Consider the following 21,367-nt stretch of genomic DNA (forward strand, 5'->3'; position numbering starts at 1 on the left):
AAAATAACTCCATGCAAATGGATTTACATTTTTGCTTTTGTCACATTGATATGTGTATATCTTTTGTTTTCTGGTTAGATTTATTCTCCTGACCATACCAGCAGTAGTTTTCCATCAAATCCGTCAACACCAGTTGGATCACCCTCACCTCTCACAGGTAGGCTTTTGTTTTATCTAACTACTTGATAACATGCATGGGGCTACTTGGAAATATTCGAAGTTTATTTTTCAATAAAATATAGTAAGAACTCATACCAAAAAAATCATTTCTATCCTGAGAAAACATGTAAACAGAGCCTTCTCCTGAGTTCATTTTGGAGAATATTGAAGTGTTTGCTGTTTGAATTATTTGTTCATATCTTCTCTGATTCTTAAAATAATTTGTGATAATTTCTAAGAACAATTATTATAACAGGATAAAAAATAAGGCTAAGCAATTGGGATGAAGGTAAAATATAGAGAAGGAGATGGATCAGAAATTTTGATAAGCTAACATAGGAAATAAAATAACCTATTTAGAAGTACATATAACTTCTTTCTTCCTTATCCTCTGCATTTTCCACATACCATGTATAAGACTCAAATGAAAAACTCTGCACTAGTTTGTCTTTATTTTTAAGTCCACTGAGTTATTATTTCATATATATATATAAATTCTTGGGGATAATGTAGTTTTTTTTGCTAAAGAAAACTCTTTGTGAATGTGTATGAATATTGTTAGTGGAGTTAAATAAGTGTTCAGATTTGCATTGCTTTTTTCCGTTTTTTTTACAGTAGCTTTAACAAGTTCCAGATACTATCCTACAGTATAAATTTGTTGAGATACAACTGTTATTATTGTAAATAGGAATTTTTTGATTTATTAGGAATAAATCAAATTACAGGAAGATGCTTGGATCTGATCTGTTAAGCTATAAAACTTGGAATGTGTTTCCTGAGCAGTGTTTGGAGAAAAACCATGCTAAAGAAGAAATGTATTAGTTCTAAGGAAAAGACATTAGACAACTGTGTAAAAATTGCCATTTTCCTCCAACAGTTGACCTCAGAAATGATTCTCTATTTCTGATCAAAGTCACTAGTTCAGTCCATGTGGCGTTGTTGTTGTTGCTGCGAAGCCTTTTTGCATTGTTCAGGGTTTCTGAAAATCAAGGCTCTGGTGTATCAGGGCCCTGGCTATCACCTGTGCTCTGTGATTTAGCCTGTGACTCTGCTAAGAAGCATTCCAGTGTGGAAATGATGAACTGCTGGCAGCTGCTTTCAGCTATTAGTGGGTTCTGCCACTTTCTCAGACACCATGGCTTCAGCTGTCTAGTAAAAGTTGAACAGCTGTTCCCCACATAGACAGGACTATGAAAGACCCATTGACTTAAAGTTGTTGTTTAACAGAGGGATGAAATTACAGGAAGAATGATGTAACTTTAACCATACTCACCCTCTTGGCAGAGTTTTACTAAAATTATCAGTGTCATTTTTGCCACAGCCTGTTTCACTTTCTCATCTCAGGTAGCTATATTGGCCCTTACTGTATGTCCCCACTGCCTCTTCTCCTCTACCCAGCCCAGTAAGATAAAAGTGTCCTTTGGTTTCCATTAACACTGGTTGGGAAGGCAGGCAGCAGAGGAGCTCAGCATCTATGCAGGGACATCAGTAAAATGAAGAATCAGAAACTTAGACGTTTTTCAAAAAATAATGGTCCAAAGTAAAATCTCACATTTCCTCCTCCATTTTTTTTTTGAATTTATTTTTTTATTTTGTTTATTTTTTTTTAACATCTTTATTGGAGTATAGTTGCTTTACAATGGTGTGATAGTTTCTGCTTTATAACGAAGTGAATCAGCTATACGTATACATATATCCCCATATCCCCTCCCTCTTGTGTCTCCTTCCCACCCTCCCTATCCCACCCCTCTAGGTGGTCACAAAGCACCGAGCTGATCTCCCTATGCTATGCGGCTGCTTCCCACTAGCTATCGGTTTTACATTTGGTAGTGTATATATGTCAATGCCACTCTCTCACTTTGTCCCAGCTTACCCTTCCCTTCTCCTCCATTTTTATTTGATGTTTAATGGATGATATCCTCTTTCCACCTTTAATTCAGCTGATTAATGAAAATCTGTGAAATGTTAAATTGTGTAATGAAGGTATTAATAGGCTTCTTTTTTCAATTCAGCAGTCATACTCAAAAGAAAAATATTTTCATATACTCCTGTTGAAATGGCATCAAAGACTGATTTTATACAGGTGCATCTCTGTCTCTAATCTCCTGTATCTAGTGTTTTCTTCTTATAACCGCACCCCACACACACACACACACCCCCAGACTGGCAGAGCAGACATGGAAAGGGAGGAAGAAAAAAAGGAAAGCAATGGGTGATGAAGTATTCACAGTTGAAGGAAAAATGAAAAAGATAGAGCAAACCAGAGCTCCTATATAATATGTACAAATTATTGTTATTGAGTACTGCGATTATTAAACTTTTATTTAATAAGGTAATATGTACCTTGTGTGGCAGGAGCCTATCATCTAGAGTAAAAACTCCTCCCCGCTATGTGCGCTCTACACTTGCCCTCTTCCTTATGCCTGAGCATCAGTTAGACTCAGGACAGACCTTGTAAGAATAGTTGCACAGGTGCAAAGCAACATAGGCAGTTTCTAAGGCATTCATCATTCTTGTTTAAATCCTGCTCATTTTCCTTGGGAACTTTTCAGACTAAGAACATAACATTCCTGCATAGAAAATGCTTACGAGAAAGAAGCTTCTGAGATGATGATATTGTTTTAGTTAGGATACTTTAGGCTGAAAGGAAGAGAAACTCTTGTCTGGACTGGATTAAATAATAAGGGGATTTTGGATATCTTGTATAAAGCCCATAGCAGGGCAAGTTTCTGGACCAGTCAGGGCTCCTGCTCTATTTCTTTGCAATTCTTTCTTAGGCTGGTGGCAAGACAGCAGTTGAAGGTACCACATATGGACATAACCATGTCTCATGTAAGAAAAAGGATCATCTATTATATGTCTTTTAAGAATCTTTTTCCAGAAGCCTCTTCAACAGATTTTCCCTCATGATTCATTGACCAACACTGGGCTTAACAGAGTTACTCAACAGAAATGGGACCACCATGTTTGTCTTAGTCATTAGGATTTCTCCTAAGAGCTAAGAATAGAATTACTCTTTCTTTGTTCACAGTAGGAAAGGATGGACACCCTCCCCCACCTTCTGAGCAAAATCTGGGCTCTAGCAGCGAGGTAGAAGTATGGCTGTGTCTAATACAGTTGTCCTTTGAGAAAAGACATGAGTATTTGAGTTAAGAGAATGTGTTTACTCACAACATTGTAAAGCATTTATACTCCAATAAAGATGTGAAAAAGAAAAAAAAAAAGAGAATGTGTTTACTAAGGGAACTTGGAAAGCAGACAAACAAAACCACTCTTCACCTTTCTTTACCTCCTTCTAGAATATCAATGAATAAAAGTTTAATAATCGCAGTACTCAATAACAATCTTCAGAACATCCACAATAAAAATAAAGAGGGAGTGGGAGGAGATGAGATAGGGGAGAAAGGATTCCTCAGTTTAGGCTCATTTCATCAATGAGATATTTATTTTTATCATCTGTCAGTATGCCTGGTGTTAAAGCAGTTACCTGACTTCAGCAAGTTTTCAGTTTAGTTGAGAAAATAGAGATAAACACATGAAAATAGAACCGTCAGAATTTACTCTAAACTACAGTTCTCCGGATGTACTTCATGAAGAGAGTATAAAGGAGAAAAAACTTTGAGTATAAAAGAAGAGAGCATGACAGAGATCAAGATGTAAGAAAGTGCATCATCACCTGTTCATCCAGAGTCATTGAGATGACTGATTATGAACTCTTCACATATTGGAAGTGGAAAGGTTGGCTGGGGCCAGATTGTGGAAAGCAAAGCATTCAGTGCTACATTTAGGATTATTCAACCTTTTCCAAGTGTGGAGTATCTCATGAAAGTTTGAGTTTAGGGTGAGATTACAAAGGGAAACAACTAACAAAATAAGAAAATGCATGGTAAATAGTCCTAAGAATTTCTCTCAGCCATGCAAAATGATGTTATCTATTCTCTAAATTTATTAACCAGTTTTATTAGGTGGCATATTACTGAATCCCACTCAGAGTGAGAACAGATCAGAAACACTGGGTGAATTTTAGATTTAGTGATCAAAGAAAGCCTTTCCAGATTTTCTAGCCAAATAATTGGATTCTCTTATCCTTGTCAGCTAACTTGTTCTCTGGAAGTAGTCAATAAATTTTGATATAAGTACGTTTATTATAATCCTTGAATAACACCTAGCTTTTGGGGGTGGTCACTAAAAAGCTCAGGGCAATTACAAAAATTGTTAACTATATAAATAGTTGAAAGCTTGCCCTTATCTAACAGAAGGAAGTAGTATAAGCCCAAAACCTCTGTGCATGTCTACCACCAGATAGCAGGTGACAGGGAAGGAAAGGGGGAAATAACCTCTTCTCTGGGAAGCCCCTTAGGTTTTTAGCCTTTGTACTTTTGTTTTTCCATATTTGTGTAATAATGCTACAGTTGGTGATTACAAGCTAGAGATAAAGATACCAGTATGATTCTAAATAAATTTGTATATTTTATTCATGCACCAGGTTTATAAAAAGACAAAGATGCAGATCTGTCTAGTGTCAGAGGTATTCTACAGCATTATGGTCTCTGTCTAGAATTTGAATTCCATTCACAACCCCAAAGTTCTCATCCATAGCTAATAAGCCGTCAGTGGGCCAGAATTACAAAAATCTATGTATCTTTTTTCTTCATTGATTACATGATAGATCTATCATTAGGAAGAAATAATAGTAATGTCTCATGGTCAAAAAGACCTTTAGGCTCTCAGAGTGAGTGCATTCATATCTTTTACCTCATTCGCTTCATAAAGGCAGATTAAAAACAAAAACAAAAAACTGTGAGTGCCTATTTTATAGTCAGGACTCAAGATTAATTGATAGTACAGATCAACCAGAATGCAGGTCTGCTGATTCCCAGTATCCACTAAACTTCCATGCCCTTTTTTGAGCTTTACCAGCCATAGGATTGACTTCTGTTGAGCTAACTCAGTCTGTCTAACTATCCAGCCATCCCCTTTGTGACCAATAGCATGAATTTTTGAAATGACTAAGTGGGGTTTAAAGTGCTCAGTCCATGAAATACAACTTGGCATTAGTATGAAGTTCAAACAGACAACAGTGATTTAACCATGTCAGTATTCTATTTTAATCAAGTACGTCACAGTGGGGCAGCCCAATCTATAATAAAAACAAAATAGGTTTGAGTATATGTATATTTTTCCAGTTTAATAAAGTATATTTTGAAGATAGACGTTAGCATAGTTACTTCATGTCACTGTCAAAAAAATAATGAATATAGGTGATTTCTTGCCTGAGTAACTCTGTGCACACATCTCATTCCTCAACACTAAGCTAGTGAAGAACCACAAAAATTGCCTGTTTTGCAAAGCAGATGTGTGCTAACAGTTCTGAGGTGTTTAAATATAAACTTGTATTAATAATCCACACAAATTAAGTAATGTAATAATCAGGTTCTGTCACAGGCTGATCACCCAAGGATGTTGGGGGAAATTATTGAAAATAAAATATTGTAAACATTAAGGGAAACTTTTAAAAATAATTTCGGGTCTTTTTCAAAATAGATCATGATTAACCTCTTATCCACATAAAAATTCACAATTCTACATCAGTTTTGGAAAGCACTGATGCACTGAAATCAATGGTAAAGTGTTAGCTGGTTGTTTTTATACGAATTCTTCATGTAGTCAGTTACTGGATTTTTCTGGTTGCTAAATTCTACTTGCTAATTATAAAATTAGCCCACAAGGCTTCTGTTTCAGTGGGCAGGTTTAGATTGTCCATAATTTATGTGGTTATGATTACATTTGTATGTCTAGCAGGAAGCCTTTAATGGTACTCAGAATAATTTGTAGTTTGCTTACAAGTTAAAAAAAAATTGTTAGCTGATGAAGTATATAACATATATTTTTCTTACAATTTTAGTATTTAAAATTGTTTTGTATAATCAGAACAGTATTCATGTAACTGTGAAATATAATCAGGTTATTAAGAATCTATGTATCCAACTTAACAAAATGTAAATGACTAATAAGAATACAATTACTAGGTTACTCAGCTAAAGTGAACTATAATAGTTCCAATTTACCCATAAGTTTTTAGTTTCCTAAATATGGCAGATTAACCTGCAACAACAAGCCCTGGTGGAACATAGTTTAAAATTTCATTTAGCAATAAACAAGACAAATTAAGTAAACCTTCTCCAACTTCAGATTTCTAATATATTGATAATTCAGTTTGTCACTGAAGATTTGTTAAGAACAAAACCATGTATTTAATTGAACAGTCTTCATTATTTTCTATACATAACTTACTTTCAAATAGTAAAGATTTTCAATCATTTGTTTTGTCTTTTTCTTTTTAAAGCTATTTTGGTTATTTTAAAGCTATTTAAAGCTATTTTATTTTTTTTAATATTTATTTATTATTTATTTTATTTATTTATTTTGGCTGTGCCAGGTCTTAGTTGTGGCACGTGGGATCTTTAGTTGTGGCATGTGAACTCTTAGTTGCAGCATGCATGTGGGATCTAGTTCCCCGACCAGTTGAACCTGGGCCCCCTGCATTGGGAGCGTGGAGTCTTACCCACTGGACCACTAGGGAGGTCCCTAAAGCTATTTTAAAACACTGCATTCTCCCCAATACATGAATGAATTAATCCTTTTATTTTTTTCTTCTGTTTTTTTTTTTCCTTTTTATTCTTTCTGTTCTGAACTTGTATCCTTGCTTCTTCTGTCTTCTTTTTTTTATTACATTGCCACTTTTCTAAAGTTGAAGAGCAAACAACATTTAACAAAATTTTCGTGATGGGGCTTCCCTGGTGGCTCAGTCGTTAAGAATCCACCTGCCAATGCAGGGGACACGCGTTCAAGCCCTGGTCCGGGAAGATCCCACATGCCACAGAGCAACTAAGCCCGTGTGCCACAACTACTGAGCCTGTACTCTAGAGCCCACGTGCAGCAGTGAAGACCCAACACACCCAAAAAAAGAAAATAAATAAGTAAATTTAAAAAAGAAAAATTTTCATGATGATATTTTCCAAATTAAATAATATGTTTTGGTGTAAATTATGTTGGGAAAATTTTTAGCAGATAATCCTAAATGTATTTGCAATCATTTGAAATTGGTGCATTTGTGCATTACTGGAGGCACAAGTTAACATGACCCTTTAGAAAGCAGTTTTGGCCTTATGAATTAAGGATCATAAATATGTTCATACCTTTTAACTTAGAAATGCTATTTATCCTTAGACATATTCCCCAAAAGAAAAAACACAGTATTACCGTTCATAATATAGTGATATTCAATTACTATTCATAATAGCCAAATGAAAGCAACCAAAATGTCTAGCAGTGAGGTAACGGTGGTTAAGCAAATTATGATGTAGAGAATCAGGTGAATATTAATGTAAGTCATTAATAGCATGATCATAAAGATTAAAAATATGGGGGGAGGGACAGAATTTTAAATTATGCATATTTTAAGTACATTTTCTCAAGATATGTGTGCATGTGGACAGAGTGTGAAGAACATGAAAACATAAATGTAGTTATGTGGGTTTTTTTGGGTTTTTTTTTTGTTTTTTAAAATTTTATTCATTTATTTATTTATTTATGGCTGTGTTGGGTCTTCGTTTCTGTGCGAGGGCTTTCTCTAGTTGTGGCGAGCGGGGTCCACTCCTCATCACGGTGCGCGGGCCTCTCACTGCCGTGGCCCCTCCTGTTGCGGAGCACAGGCTCCAGACGTGCAGGCTCAGGAGTTGTGGCTCACGGGCCCAGTCGCTCCGCGGCATGTGGGATCCTCCCAGACCAGGGCTCGAACCCGTGTTCCCTGCATTGGCAGGCAGATTCTCAACCACTGCGCCACCAGGGAAGCCCAGTTATGTTTTAAAGTATAGTTTTTTTTCTCAACTCCCTACACAGTTATATTAATAATGAAAAAAATTTTTTAATGTGTTGGGTTTATCAGTAGCCAGTAACATGCTGAAGACTGAACAAAAATTTTCACGTAAATTTATGCATACTTACAATATATCTTTACCCTTTCCTTCAGAACATTATCAAGATCACTGAGTTAACCAAGGTGTGTGGGTGCTTTTGGGTTTTGTTTTAACAGGTACCAGTCAGTGGCCCAGACCTGGAGGGCAAGCCCCTTCATCCCCAAGCTATGAAAACTCACTCCACTCCCTGGTAAGAGCCTCCGAGAAACATACAAGGTCTCTTTTATCTAATAGTGTGGAGTTCTTTTTTTTTTTTTTTCCAGAAAATCTTGAGTAACAATGAAAAAACAGTAGGATAGCATTACACACGAATTCTTTGCTAACAAATGGCCTGATTTAGTTGAACTATATAAGACACATTGGGTGTGCCTTTTACCATCTGTTCTTTGGGACATCAGGCTTCTGGTCTCAGGACAGCTGGTATTAAAATAGTGTTATGGGATTTTTGTTTCTTTGACAGATCTAGGGTTTAATTTTACTATAATTTTATGTTTACATGTAAAGGAAATTTAAAGAAGAAAAAAAAAAACACAGACCAAGTAAGAGAAAATTAGTCCAGCACTGCAAAATGGTTGTATTTTACTCTTTCTCATATGATGATACTGTGTATAGTTTATTACATTTCTGTTAAAATTTTTAAATGTAACATCAGTTATTTTTGTCAGGAAGATTATTGTTTCCCATGTTTTCTTTTTTAAAAAAGAATGTATTATGTAAATTGTACAAGCAAAACCATTGACAAACAAAGCAGTAGAATAAAGGAGCCTGTCTAGGTATTGAGCGTGAAGAATTTGTGGTAGGATGTTAACTACTGTTGCCTTTCTATACTTACCACAGAATTACGAAGCATTATAAAAACAAAATAAGGATGACTTGATGGAATGTTAAGTCATGCTATCATTCAGTAATTCCAGGTTGCAAATAGAAAAGTTCTTTTTCTGTGACTAACAGAACATTTTAAATTAAAGGAAAGTTTTCTTCTCACATATAAGCAAATATAAGCAATGTGTGCTATTTAGATGCTAACCTTATAACTTTGCTGTTAAATCCCAGCCTTCTCATACCTTAATACAAGTAGATCTTGCAGGTCTCCGCGTTAACTTTACTAACATGTTATGCTGACATGCACATCAGCTATTTCCTCATCTCTTTTGGAGTTAATCTTAACCTGTGCTTTGCCTCCTGTTCTGTCTTGACTTTGCCAGAAAAATCGAGTTGAGCAGCAACTTCACGAGCATTTGCAAGATGCAATGTCCTTCTTAAAGGATGTCTGTGAGGTACTATTTCTTTTAGATGGTGCCTTTTTTGTGTTTCAATTAATTATACTTCCTATTATCCATTTAAAATCATCAAGCCTGTACAGACTCCAGAGTCTTTTAAAATCAAACAATGACTATTTTCGTTTTTGTAACAATATGTAAGAATAGGCTTTTGTTGAGTGTGATTCTTTTTAAAAGAGCTCTACTGGCATGTGCTTTTATTTTCTTAAATTCTAATATGTTTGTGGATGGGGCATGTGTATATTCACAGACAGACAATATCATTTCATCAGTTTTTTGAAAGAGCACATTTGGATGTGGTCACCATTTCAGATAGGTATTAAAAATATTCACTTAAAACAAAATTACAACTTAAATTTGATGGATTTGAAGACCCTCCCCCAAATTGCCCTGATTTCAAAGATCAGTGTTAAAGTACAGGTTATCTTTTTTATCAATGATAATTGAGTATCAGACACAGTAGAGTAGCCTTCAGCTTTTGTAGAAGCTAAAAGAAATAACCTCATGCTATATTGGTAAATAGATTTTATGAAGCAGTGATTTGCTTCTGAAGCTTTGTTAATTTAGCATAGTCTACAAATATCCTTTCTTTAATTGTTGATTCGTAGTACAGGTAGCTTCTTTTGAAGCTACTTGATATTGCATATTCACTTGCTGTCTTCCCTATATCTCAAAGTAGGAAACATAGCAGTTTAATGAATGTAATAGATAACATCAGTAACCTCCATGTCTTTTTTCAATCCCTACAGCAATCTCGAATGGAGGATCGTTTGGACAGACTGGATGATGCTATCCATGTGCTGCGGAACCATGCCGTGGGACCTTCCACCAGTTTGCCTGCTGGTCACAGTGATATACACAGTTTATTGGGACCATCCCATAATGCACCAATTGGAAGCCTCAATTCAAACTATGGTGGATCAAGCCTTGTTACAAGCAGTCGACCTGCTTCAATGGTAAAATAGTGCTCATCCTTTTTGAAATAACTTCTGAAGCGTATTGTCCTACATGTTTTTCATGAAATCTTTCAGGGAGAGAGGTTCCTTCTTTCTGTAAGGAAGGAAGGTAGAGGGGCTTTTAAGAATTTCTTTTACTGTCTTGGGCAGGGTCATTGGCTGAGCATTGGCCCTTAAAATCCTACTATGACCATGTGCAAAAAGCAGAAACTTTCTACAGAGATCATTTTAGCTTAAACTTGGATTTTTTTTCCAGATAGGTAATAATTGGCAGAACAGTTTTTGCCTTGAAACAGTTGTAGAAAGTCTTAATATCAAAATCAATAAAGCAAGACTGAATTTCAAGGGTTCTGGTCTAGAAAAGCTGTTTATTATAATTTGGAACCAGCCTTCAATAGTAGAACGAATGTAATATTATTTGTACAGGTCCAAATTTAAGCTTTATTCCCAAATGAAGGAAAAATGTGGGGTAGTTATAAGAATGACTGTAATTTAAGTGACAATGAAAGGAAACAATTTTAGATTAATCCCTGAAGAGAGTAAAATCGTTCAATCCCTTTTTTTTTTTAACGTGGTAGTTCTTTAAAGGAGGAAAAAAGTAAAATTCTGCAGCCATGCACATCAAAAATTCTGTGTCGAATGTCTTACATTGTTTTTTATACAAATTATGTTTTAAAGGAATGAAGCTCTTTTTGAATCTGCTATTTAACTGAAACCATGTGTTTGCATGTTTATGGCATGGTTTTTAAGATTCATTGCATGCCGTGAAATATTCTCCTATGAAACAGATTTCTAGCTGTAAGCCGTGTGATCAAGGCTAAAATTCACCTATCATCGCAATAATTAGGTGCCCCAAATGCTGAAGTCTTGTGTTCTGTAAAATAGGATTGGTTCCAGATTTTCACATTCACATTCATATATCAGACAGCCATTTATATTCATTCTGGAGTTGCTGAAGTAAACATCAAACAAGGCTGCCTGGTTTCCTAAGAACAGTGTTTTCAGCAACATAGGTGACGTTAGATGCCCACATATCTTAACAACCAGTTTTTTGTTTTTGTTTTTTAATATCAGAAGATCTTGAAATTAAGACTTCTTTTAAATTAGCTTTCGTTGCTATTGATAAACTTATAAATGTGAAAACATTTTTAAATTACTGAATTCCTAGAAATATAAGGGAATATTGTAATCACTATTAGTGGTAGTAATAAAATAACTTTAACAGTATAATAAGATAGCATTTGTTGCAAGTATAAATTATTACTTTGCTGAAATACTGTTTATCCTTATTTAGAAGAATGACTTGAAAATCAGTATGTTTGAATCCTAAGCTTGTCTCAGCTGCAGTATTTGCAATTCTTAGTCCTCACCTCTTAATCGTTTTTTTAATTCTTCATTGTTAATAGCCCACTGCTCCTTTCTCCAGTTTATCTGCTACAATATATGATATATCTCTGGCTTCTCCCACATAAATATAGAATTTATATGAAATGGAACTTCTATCTTTGGGAGGTTGTTTTTACCAACTTTGGATATAAGTTGGAAAAGAGATTTTTCAAAATCCAGTCCTCCAAACCATGTAAAAACCTAGTGCATTTTAAAAGAACTTGTTAAGGGAAAAATTGTTTCTAATATTAGATACTGCCCTGAAACTTTTAATTAAGAAAGTAACTTCCATTATATTCACTAGGAATATGCTCCCTACTTGAGAGCTGCCAGAGATATTCTTTAAAAAGGAAAAAAATTCAAGGTAATCTAGAAAAAGAGAGTTCCTGAAACATGAGGTGAGTCTGGCTTAGTCTGAGAAGCAGCATCAGTGCTGCAGCAACTAAGCCCAAGCTATTGCTGAGTTTGTCTATCAAGGTCTTCCTTCAGTTTTTATAACCTTCTTAGAGGACACAGAGCTGAGAAAAGTCTGCCAGACATCATCTACTATATCCACACCCTCTCCAGTCACTAATGGAGGTGGAGATGCAGATGTTTCTGCCAGGCTTACCCTCAAAAGTTATTAACTGACAAAATCTGACAATGTCAGATGAGTTAGTATTCAGCTCCCATCCTACTGAAATGAACTTCTTAGCTGTGAGTACTCAGTTCTCAGTTTCAGCAGAAAGACCAAAGAATGGAATGAAATGAAGATCACAGTCAGTCAGTGACTGTCCCAGCTAAGTCTTAGGCATATTGTTGAGGAAAACTCTTATCCTGGTGGCTGTTATTCATGTCTGAGGGCTTGCATCAGTACTGCCAGGAGCCTTGCTTACATGCTTTGTACCTACTTATGTGGAATCAACTCTTTTCATATTCTGGGAGGGTGTGTGATTTGGGGGACATCTTGTAACTGTTGCCAGCCATCTTTAAGAGTTAGTCTGCTTTTATTATCTCACCCCCATGTTTTCTAACTGATCATGACTAAGAAATAACACAGTTTTACATTCTGGAATCACTTTTCTTTTTTTGTCTTGTTTAACTTTCTGGTACTTTATATACTTTTCCTCTGCATTAACATAAATTAGTATTTTTTTAGGCCCCTAAAAATGGAGGTTACATGGCCATTATTACAAAGTAACCACAGAAATATCAGTTTATCAGCAATTCTATATCACCATTTAGAATTTGTAAGGTCAGTTTCCTCTCAAAAATATTTAATTTTCATCACTTCATTTATTTTTCTGCAGAGAGTAGAACTGGTCTACTAAACATAAATACCATTCCAGGAACTCCACAGAACATTCAAATAAAATTTTTGATGTAATGGATTTTTGTGGGCATTTACTACAGGTCACCATCCTAATTCCAAGTTTTAAATATGATGTTACTTTCTCTCCTAGCATTTAAAGGAGAAGAGTCAGCATACTTTTTTTGTAAAAGGCCAGATAGTAAATATTTTCAGCTTTGCAGGCTATATGGTCTCTGGCACAACTACTTAACTCTGATTTGGTTACACGAAAGCAGCCATAGCTGTTATGAAAACAAATCGGTGTGGCTGTGTTTGAATAAAACTTTATGTATAAAAAAGAGCCAAACAAAAAACAAAACAAAAGTAGTAAACAAAAAAAAAGTAGTAAAGTAGTAAAACAAAAAAATAAATTAAAAAAAAAAAAAAAACAGGACCAGATTTGGCCCATAGGCATACTTTGCCAATCCCTGATTTAGAACATAAATTAGCTTCCCAGTGCAGGAAATGAGAGTTAGCAAGTTTTGTTTTTTGGGTTTTTTTTTGTTTTTTGGGGGTTTTTTTTGTTTTCTTTTTCTTGGAGCCTATAACTTTTTTCTTATTTTGTTTTAATGAGTAGTTTGGGAGTTCTGTTGAAGTAGTTGGAATATTTGAGGCGAGCCAGAATGCACTGGGAGTAGAAGAGTAAGAGTTGATGGCAGGATAAAAGTAATACAGAGAGCTCTGCTCTCAGCCTTCAGTGCTATCAAGATAACTTGTGGGGCTTCCCTGGTGGCGCAGTGGTTGAGAGTCTGCCTGCTAATGCAGGGGACACGGGTTCGAGCCCTGGTCTGGGAAGATCCCACGTGCCGTGGAGCAACTAGGCCCGTGAGCCACAATTACTGAGCCTGCGCGTCTGGAGCCTGTGCTCCGCAATAAGAGAGGCTGCGACAGTGAGAGGCCCGTGCACCGCGATGAAGAGTGGCCCCCGCTTGCCACAACTAGAGAAAGCCCTCGCACAGAAACAAAGACCCAACACAGCCAAAAATAAATAAACAAATAATTTTTAAAAAAAGATAACTTGTGTGAAGTCTACCTGGGCAGGTTAACCAAAATAGTCTCCTTGATCAAGGAAATAGCTTTGTTGCTGAGAACCTTTCTTTACATTATTTTCAGTTATAACAAGATTATGCCAGTAAGATCATCTACAGCTGATCTACTGATTTGTAGATCCATCTTCTTGTCTTATAGATGAAATAATTACTATTTTTTCATTATTCCAGAAAACAATTTTTATATTTCACACAAAGGTAATAAGACTACCACCTGCCAAAAATATTAATAGGAGTCAATATCAAAAGACTTAACTTTGACTGTTGTTTCTTTTAACTGAACAAACTTGACTAGCATCAAAGGTTAGGATTAAATGAGGTTTCAACCACAGAAAGCTTTTAACATATTTTAGCTATCTAATATACACAAAAATTAAATTTCCTGAAGATTATTATATCAGAAAAAGAGACTAGGAAGTGGGTAATTACTACTCCTTCTCATATAATTAGTGTAGCCAGCCTGCCCTAGTTTTAACATTTGATCTTACTTTTGAATAGGGTTAACATTTTCATTTACTTAATTTCCTACTCCCTTTCAATATTTTGGATAGTTTCTCCATATTTTCTTAATGCAAATTAAAACTTAAGGCTTTATCAGACACTATTATTAGGATGTGATTGATGTATAATTTAAATTTTAAAACACAAAATCAGGATTTTTAGAACTATTGAAATGTCAGCGTTGGACGGACTATAGTTTTGCTCCCATTTATTTAATGTAAGAATAAACTCGAAATAAACTGCTGACAGCAAAAAAATAATGTTATTAAGTGGAAAACTGAAAAGGAATGAGACTCATTAATTTCATTTAGGCATTACAAAGAGGTCTCAGCAATATAAAGTTATTATACATCACATCAGTTTATGTCTGTAATATCTAAAATACGGAGGCCTGATGAGATAGCTCTGTAATAGCACTTTTATCTTTAACACAAAGTGCTCAGTTATTGTTCAGTGATTTCAACTTCAAACTAAGTTAGATTAGAAGCTTTTGTGTTAATGGAAGGCTGATGCAAATCTTAAAAAGTTCCTCATTTATGATACAGGATAAAATTACATCCAGGAGGTCTTTTGATTTCTTTGTTACAAGTCCTGAGGAAATTTAACTCAGGCATGTCTTTTTTGGTGGGGGGGGTTGGGCGGGCATTGCTTGGGTTTTTTGTTGTTTAAGCTATGGTTGGAGATGTGTGTCTTATATGAGAGCAAATAATGTTCAATTGTAGAACTTAAAGCTACCTTATATAAGGATTTAAAATATAAATCATGTCTGTTTTCTAAATCCTAAAGCAGTTAGAGAAACTATATTTTTCCTAGTTCTAAAAGATTTAAGATTCAGTTATTAAAGACTAACAGGCAAATAGAGTAATATTTTATTCAACATTTTGGCACTTTTTGTCACTTTATCAGAGTAAATTTGGAATCATTTTAACCTTATATTTAGACAGTATTTAATTTTATTAGTATAGGTTTGTATACAGTAGAAATGGTATGTGTAGGTTTCAGCTAAACTGAAGGAGTTTATTTTTTAACTGTATTTTACTTTTTCTAAATGATTTTTTTCCCAAATGGGCAACTTAAATTTTTTAAAATTTCTTTAAGACCACATTATAGTGCTTTTAAAGGGTTTTGATATGATTTTTTAAACTCAAAATTGTTTAAATGTCAAGTTTTTTAAGCCTGAAATCCATATAGATTATATATTTATGGAAATATTATTCAAAAGGAATCATAACAACTGGAATTCTTCCAAGTTTTAGCATAAAACCCTCTGGGTAAAACAAAATACTTACAGTACATAAAGAGCCTTTATTCAGTCTGTAGATTAATAGTGATTAATTTAAATCATTAGTACTCAGTGAATAGTACAAATTGAACAAATTATTAGAATTCAAAATCAGAGAGGAGTTCTTACTGAGTAGTTTTCAGTCTGTCCCTTAATTCACAAGACCTCTTATTCATCAACTAATTAGATTTAACATTTTTCCATTGTGGGTGTTGAAGCCATTGGCTTAATTAAATGAAAACAAGTCCCTTGTCAGATGCTCCCACAAAAATAAGGCCATAGGTAGATTGTAAAGATTCAGAATGCAAGATGATGTCATTTAATGGAATGGGCCTTTTATTCTGAAACGGAGCTCTTCATAATAATTGAAATTTAGAGCATAGCAGGCCTAGGGGTTTTCCTTCCCCTGCTAGTCCCCCAGTAGAAGCACTCTGTCAGCTGTATGCTAACGAGATGAACAATTAAACAAGGTCCTATCTGGCTGGCCTCACAGTCTCTGAGCTCAGACAAAGAACTGTTTATACACCTGTTTTGTGTGTGGACAGAGCCATTTGAATGGGTAGCTTCAGATTAAAGGAAGGACATGGGAGCCAGGGTGAGCAAGGGTTAAAGAAAACTGTAAGAATTGTGAACATCAAATTCTCCAGAAAATATATGAGGGCCATTTGCAAGGGGAATCAAGTTACAAAGTTCCTGCTAACTTCATTAACGTGAAAAACACCAGACTTAAAACTTTTTGCTAGTCTGATGCCATTTTTAAAAGGTTTAATTTTTTTCAAGGTTGGTGTGAGAAAATACTTGGTTTGTAGTATTCTATAAAGACAAAGATATTCACTGACATTTTATATCCCAAAACAAATTGAGCAACCTTTCTGATTTTCCTTCAGGGAAAAGCAAACTCCTTAAGATCTATTGTTTAGATAATGATCCTTTGTCTGCCAAGCCTTTCATCAGAAAAGAGGTGATAGAACATTTTTATTAGTTGAGATTCAGAAAAATCAAAGAATGATTTATACTCATGAAATAAAAGAATAAGAATTTCACAGATGCATCATCACTTATCACTCAAATGAGTGAAATTCATTTTGTTAATGTTCAATGGTATTATCTTACAGAGCTATAAAATGGGTTTCACAGGTACAATATATAGTAAATAAATGTATGTTTAAAAGTTTAAATTTTAAAAGGCTATTTCTTTTTCACTTACTTGGTGTGATAGCTCAAAATACTAGACAAGAGCAAAACTGGCATATATTACCAAAGATCATAGGAAGTTTTAAGTCCACATTGTAAACACAGACATAAAAATCTTAGCTTTTACTTTATCCTGCAGTGATTTCCTCAGCCAGTCAAAATTATTCTAGTAATATATTATCTCTAAAATAGGCCTAGACTCCTAAGGTCCCAAAGAATTTGTAACTATTTGTTGTATTTTACCCTATCTATTTTTATAAAATGCAATTTTTGAACTGACCTTCCTCTCAGATCATTAGGTCATTGAGTAGTTCATAGCTAGCAAGAAAGCAACCTATGTGTTATGAATAAACATGACCAGGATTCCCTAGAGATAGGATATCATAAACTATTTTAAAAATAATTTCCTCTCTCGAATGTAATTTTCATAGTCCACTCCTTCACTTGGTGTTAGATTTGGTTCTTCAGATTTTTCTCAAGATTTTTTACTGGGGGCGCGTTGCGGTTCAGGGCAGAAGTAAAGGTTAAGGGTCTAAGGGCAGATTTCCAAAGTGGTAACGGAATAGAAAGCTGTCTTGATTTCTGTGGTCCCTTCCCAGCTTTAAGATTTTATGATTCTAATGCATGATGAAATTATGTGGTTTAGAAAAAGGTTATGGTCAAGGCTTGATCATCCAAGGGAGTAGTGACACAGCTAATTCTCAGCAATGACTAATCCTCAAATAATTTAAAAAGTAGCTATGGAATACATTAAATGAGTTTTTCAAAACTACATTAAAGGTAAGAATAAAGGTAGAGGACAGACATTTCTTAAAAAGTTGGGTGGAAGACCTGATATGTTCTAATCAGATCCACTACCAGTAGCCTGCATTGCCTGAAACTTTGGTTTCTTTTGTTTGGCTCACAGGAAACCAAAGGATAAACTTGCATAGGGGTATTTATACCTCTTAGGGTAAAATCCATACAAAGTCATGAAAGATAAAAGCTATATTAATTACTCAAGAGGGATTCAAAGCATGGCATTTTACTGGGATTGAAGGATTTGTTGAAAAACAGTGGTTCTCATGTATAACTCCAGGCAATAAACCTATTTAATTAAAGTCTTAATCTTCTAATAGCCACATCTGCTGTTGTTCTAATAAAAAAAACTGGTTCATTTGTAACCAGTTTTTCTAAAAGTACTGCAATAGCTGAAAACACTTGGTAGTGTTTGCATGCCTTCTCAGTTCAGGTTAACTGTGACTTGTCTAAATCTGATTAAAACTGAGAATAAAAATATATGGCATTTTTGTTGCCTGGCAATGTAGAACTTTTAAGTTATTTTAATTTTGTATTGCTTTTGCTGCTCTTTTAAAATTTTTGAGGAGAAGTAATTAGAGGAAGAAAAAATAAGACACTGTGTGTAAGAAAAGGATATGCTAAAGTATAGATAAATACTATTATTACTTGGAACAAAGCAGTTATTTTGCTAAATGCAAATACATGGATACTTTAACATTTTTAGGTAGTACATGGAATAGGTTTTCAGATTGATTGATACACAATAGAGGCTATAATATGTAGTGCTGTATGGATTATAGAGTGCTTTTTGTCTATTAGCTCATTTGCTTCTCACAGCAACCCTCTGTGGGATATAAAATTTGAAAGCTGGAATTTTTTAAAATATTTTTATTCACAAACAGTACTACTGTCAAGTCTTTTACAATCCAAAAACCAGAAAAGTAGCATCCAAAAAATGTTGCTAAATTTAGATGAGTGATAACTGTTTTCTCTATTAAACCCAGTGAAAGAATTTGAACAATTACTGCACCATGAACTTCTTTTTATTTTTTTTATTTTTATTTTTTAACTTTAGGTCGGAACTCATCGAGAAGACTCTGTCAGTCTCAATGGCAATCATTCAGTCCTGTCTAGTACGGTCACTGCTTCAAGCACAGACTTGAACCATAAAACACAAGAAAATTATAGAGGTAACTGTATAGTTCGTTTACAGCAGTAGTGCATACAGAGGTATCATTTTGGAGCACTGTCACCTTCTTCACAGTCAGATTGACATCTGTGAATCAAAAGTCATCTTAGGTGGCAGGATTCCAGATAGTAGTAGTACTACTGCGTGAATGTACAGGGTAGATATTTAGGGTTCCAGTTGGTCCATTTAGCTGGGCCAATTATAATATTTATTGATGGATGAAACCCTGTGCAAACCGTTGTTCAGTGTTTACTGGTCATCTTCTTACCAGCTCCTGCATCTGTCCTCTTTCTTTTTTTTTTTTTCCTTTTTTGGCTGCACCGTGTGGCATGCGGGATCTTAGTTCCCTGACCACACCCCCTTCAGTGGAAGTGCAGAGTGTTAACCACTGGACTGCCAGGGAAGTCCCTGTCCTGTCTCTTTCTAAATCACTTCCCCTCATGGCTGAGTCCTCATTGTCCCTAGAGGAATTGAGAAAGACATTTCTGAGTATGTTTAGAGCTCTGAATGATAGTAGCTGTTGTTTAGAAGATTATAATTTAATTGGAGAGACAGACAATTCTTATAAAAAGCAAACTGTGGTCAATGTTATAATAGACCTTACAAATAAGTACAAATATATAGGTGGTATTAAGACCACCAAGATAAAGTTTTCCCAGTTGTATTTAACCATGATGCCTGTTTTATTGTGTTTGTCCAGGAAAATGTTAAAGCTTATTTCATTTACCTTGACAGCATCTTAGAAGTTAGTTTTTAAAATGCATCATGTTTCTCCTACCTTGTTTGATTGTTAAATGTGCCTGAAAATGAGCATTGGACTCACCATCAGGGTCAGGCTTGTTTTTTTTGAATACAGGTGCTTTAAAAAGCATTTTTTTCTAAGGTTTGTGGACATGCTCTTTCCAGCTCTGAATAGTTTACTTTTTTACATCTTCAGATTTCTATAGTAGCTCTATAACAACTAAGGATATTTACCATCAAGAAAACTTTTTACTGTCTTAATTCTAATTCATAAATGAGTCTGGACATTTATTCTGTTTCTTTGCCTCTTTGTTAGGTGGCTTGCAAAGTCAGTCTGGAACTGTTGTTCCAACAGAAATCAAGACTGAAAACAAAGAGAAAGATGAAAACCTTCATGAACCTCCTTCATCAGATGACATGAAATCAGATGATGAATCCTCCCAAAAAGATATCAAAGTTTCATCTAGAGGCAGAACAAGGTATTTGTTGGCATCCAGGTATTAAATTTCACTCATTTGCCATGGGTGAAGATACTTGGAAAATTGAAGTGTGTCATGCATTTAAGTGTCAGCTGTGTTCTAGATACTGTGTTTGGACTTTTATGTCTGTTATCTCATTTAATCCTCATAGCATCCATAAAAGGGAGGCGTATGAAGATGACTCTAAGTTTATGTTTTCCATGTTTCCCACAATATTTTAGGGTCTACATATAAAAAAGAATTACTTCTCTCCCCTCAATGCTTATAGTCTGTAAGACAGCTAGAGAACAAAATAGCTAAAACAAGTTAAATTGTACAAGTATAGGTATTTAGATATAACCTATCAGTAAATATTCAAATACATTATTTTAAGGCTAAGTATATGGTAAGACTCTTGTATGATTTAAACCAGGGGCTGGCAAACTATGGCCCATGGGCCAAATCTAGTTCATTGCCTGTTTTTATAAATAAAGTTTTATTGGAACACCACTACACACCATTCATTTACATATTGTCTATGGCTGCTCTCACAGTGCAGTGGCAGATTTGAGAAGTTGCAACATAGGTCGGATGACCCACAAAGCCGAAAATATTTACTTTCTGGCTCTTTATAGAAGATATTTGCAACTTACGTTTTAAACAATAATTTGAAAAGAGTATGGAAAAGGAAGTACTCCACATGCATTGATGTTGTCGGGGAAGGTTTTCTAGAAACTGGACTTGACTTTGCTTTGAAATATGGATATTGACACATAATACATTAGTTTCAAATTATTTCCAGATTCTTCCATCAGATTTTTCTTCTAGTTCTACATTAGAAGTGGGTAATTTGATATATCCGTGGTCCATCCTATTTCTTGGTATATATCCATTTATCAGTAGTATGTATATATCACATATAGATATTTATATTTAAAACATTGTTCTTTGTATTAAATTATGGTACAAAGGAAATTACAAACTAAAAGAACCAGGATAGTCCTTTCTGTCAGTCCCATACTTAAAAGTTGTTCTTTTGCATTTGACATTCTCACTATTTTCAGTAGTTGACATTTCTCTTGA

The 21,367-nt window shown here is 34.8% G+C and overlaps 1 protein-coding gene across 15 annotated transcripts in view; it reads left to right on the forward strand.

Moving 5' to 3' along the window:
* TCF12 (transcription factor 12) overlaps nucleotides 1-21,367 on the forward strand; it is a 373,830-nt gene that overhangs the window by 335,015 nt on the left and 17,448 nt on the right. For 5 of the 15 annotated variants that reach the window (XM_082446357.1, XM_082446349.1, XM_082446362.1 and 2 more), the window contains 6 exons: nucleotides 79-157; nucleotides 8,252-8,328; nucleotides 9,344-9,415; nucleotides 10,168-10,374; nucleotides 18,972-19,086; nucleotides 20,143-20,305. In XM_082446357.1, the coding sequence (XP_082302483.1) occupies nucleotides 79-157; nucleotides 8,252-8,328; nucleotides 9,344-9,415; nucleotides 10,168-10,374; nucleotides 18,972-19,086; nucleotides 20,143-20,305 (713 nt within the window). The remainder of the gene's footprint in view (nucleotides 1-78; nucleotides 158-8,251; nucleotides 8,329-9,343; nucleotides 9,416-10,167; nucleotides 10,375-18,971; nucleotides 19,087-20,142; nucleotides 20,306-21,367) is intronic. The other 10 variants (XM_082446355.1, XM_082446358.1, XM_082446356.1 and 7 more) reach the window with 3 other exon arrangements.

This window comes from Balaenoptera physalus (genome assembly GCF_965194825.1).
Source record: "Balaenoptera physalus genome assembly, chromosome: 2".
Lineage (NCBI taxonomy): Eukaryota > Metazoa > Chordata > Mammalia > Artiodactyla > Balaenopteridae > Balaenoptera > Balaenoptera physalus.